Source organism: Calidris pugnax, unplaced genomic scaffold (genome assembly GCF_001431845.1).
Source record: "Calidris pugnax isolate Ruff unplaced genomic scaffold, ASM143184v1 scaffold7, whole genome shotgun sequence".
Classification (NCBI taxonomy): Eukaryota; Metazoa; Chordata; class Aves; order Charadriiformes; family Scolopacidae; genus Calidris; species Calidris pugnax.
This window is the reverse complement of record NW_015090762.1, coordinates 662,899-663,651: the sequence shown is the minus strand read 5'-3', so window position 1 is coordinate 663,651 and position 753 is coordinate 662,899. Positions and strand designations below refer to the sequence as shown.

The window sequence follows — 753 nt, the reverse complement described above, 5'->3', positions numbered from 1 at the left end:
CCACCCCATACAGGGAAAGGGTGGTGGCACCCCTGTGTCGCCATGGTCCCCTATATGGGAATGGGCTGGTGGCTCCCATACGTCTCCCTCCCGTATGAGGATGGGGTGGTGACACCCCTGTGTCCCCACATCCCTCCTATATGGGAATGGGCTGGTGGATCCCGTATGCCTCCCACCCATATGGGGATGGGGCGGTGGCACCCATGTCCCCCTGTATCCCCCAATATGGGGATGCGGTGGTGGCACCCCTGTGTCCCCACATCCCTCCTATATGGGGGTGGGGTGGTGGCACCCCTCTGTCCCCATGTCCCCCTATATGGGAATGGGGTGGTGGCACCCCTCTGTCCCCATGTCCCTCTATATGGGGGTGGGGTGGTGGCTCCCATATGTCTCCCCCCCATATGGGGATGGGGTGGTGGCACCCCTGTGTCCCCATGTCCCTCTATCGGGGGGTGGGCTGGTGGCTCCCATATGCCTCCCACCCCTATGGGGATGGGGTGGTGGCACCCGCTTATCCCCACGTGACCCCCCGTACCTGTCGATGGGGGTGATGATGAGGGGGATGGCAGCCAGCCCCAGGGCAGTGGTGGCCCAGCGGCGCAGGGGGGGTGGCCAGCGGGTGAGGGCTCCCAGCAGGGCCAGCGAGGCGGCGCAGAGGCGGTTGATGGTGAAGCCGGGGATGGCCACCGAGGCCAGGCTCTGCCACACGAAGGTGTCCACCACGGCCACCCCCACCCGCGTGGCCTGTGCGGG

The 753-nt window shown here is 66.5% G+C and overlaps 1 protein-coding gene across 1 annotated transcript in view; it reads right to left on the bottom strand.

Moving 5' to 3' along the window:
- The window catches only part of MTFP1 (mitochondrial fission process 1), a 2,579-nt gene that overhangs the window by 424 nt on the left and 1,402 nt on the right, over nt 1-753 (bottom strand). The window contains 1 exon segment of the mRNA XM_014938346.1: nt 536-753. This exon segment is cut by the window's right edge and continues 36 nt beyond it. Coding sequence (XP_014793832.1) covers nt 536-753 — 218 coding nt within the window.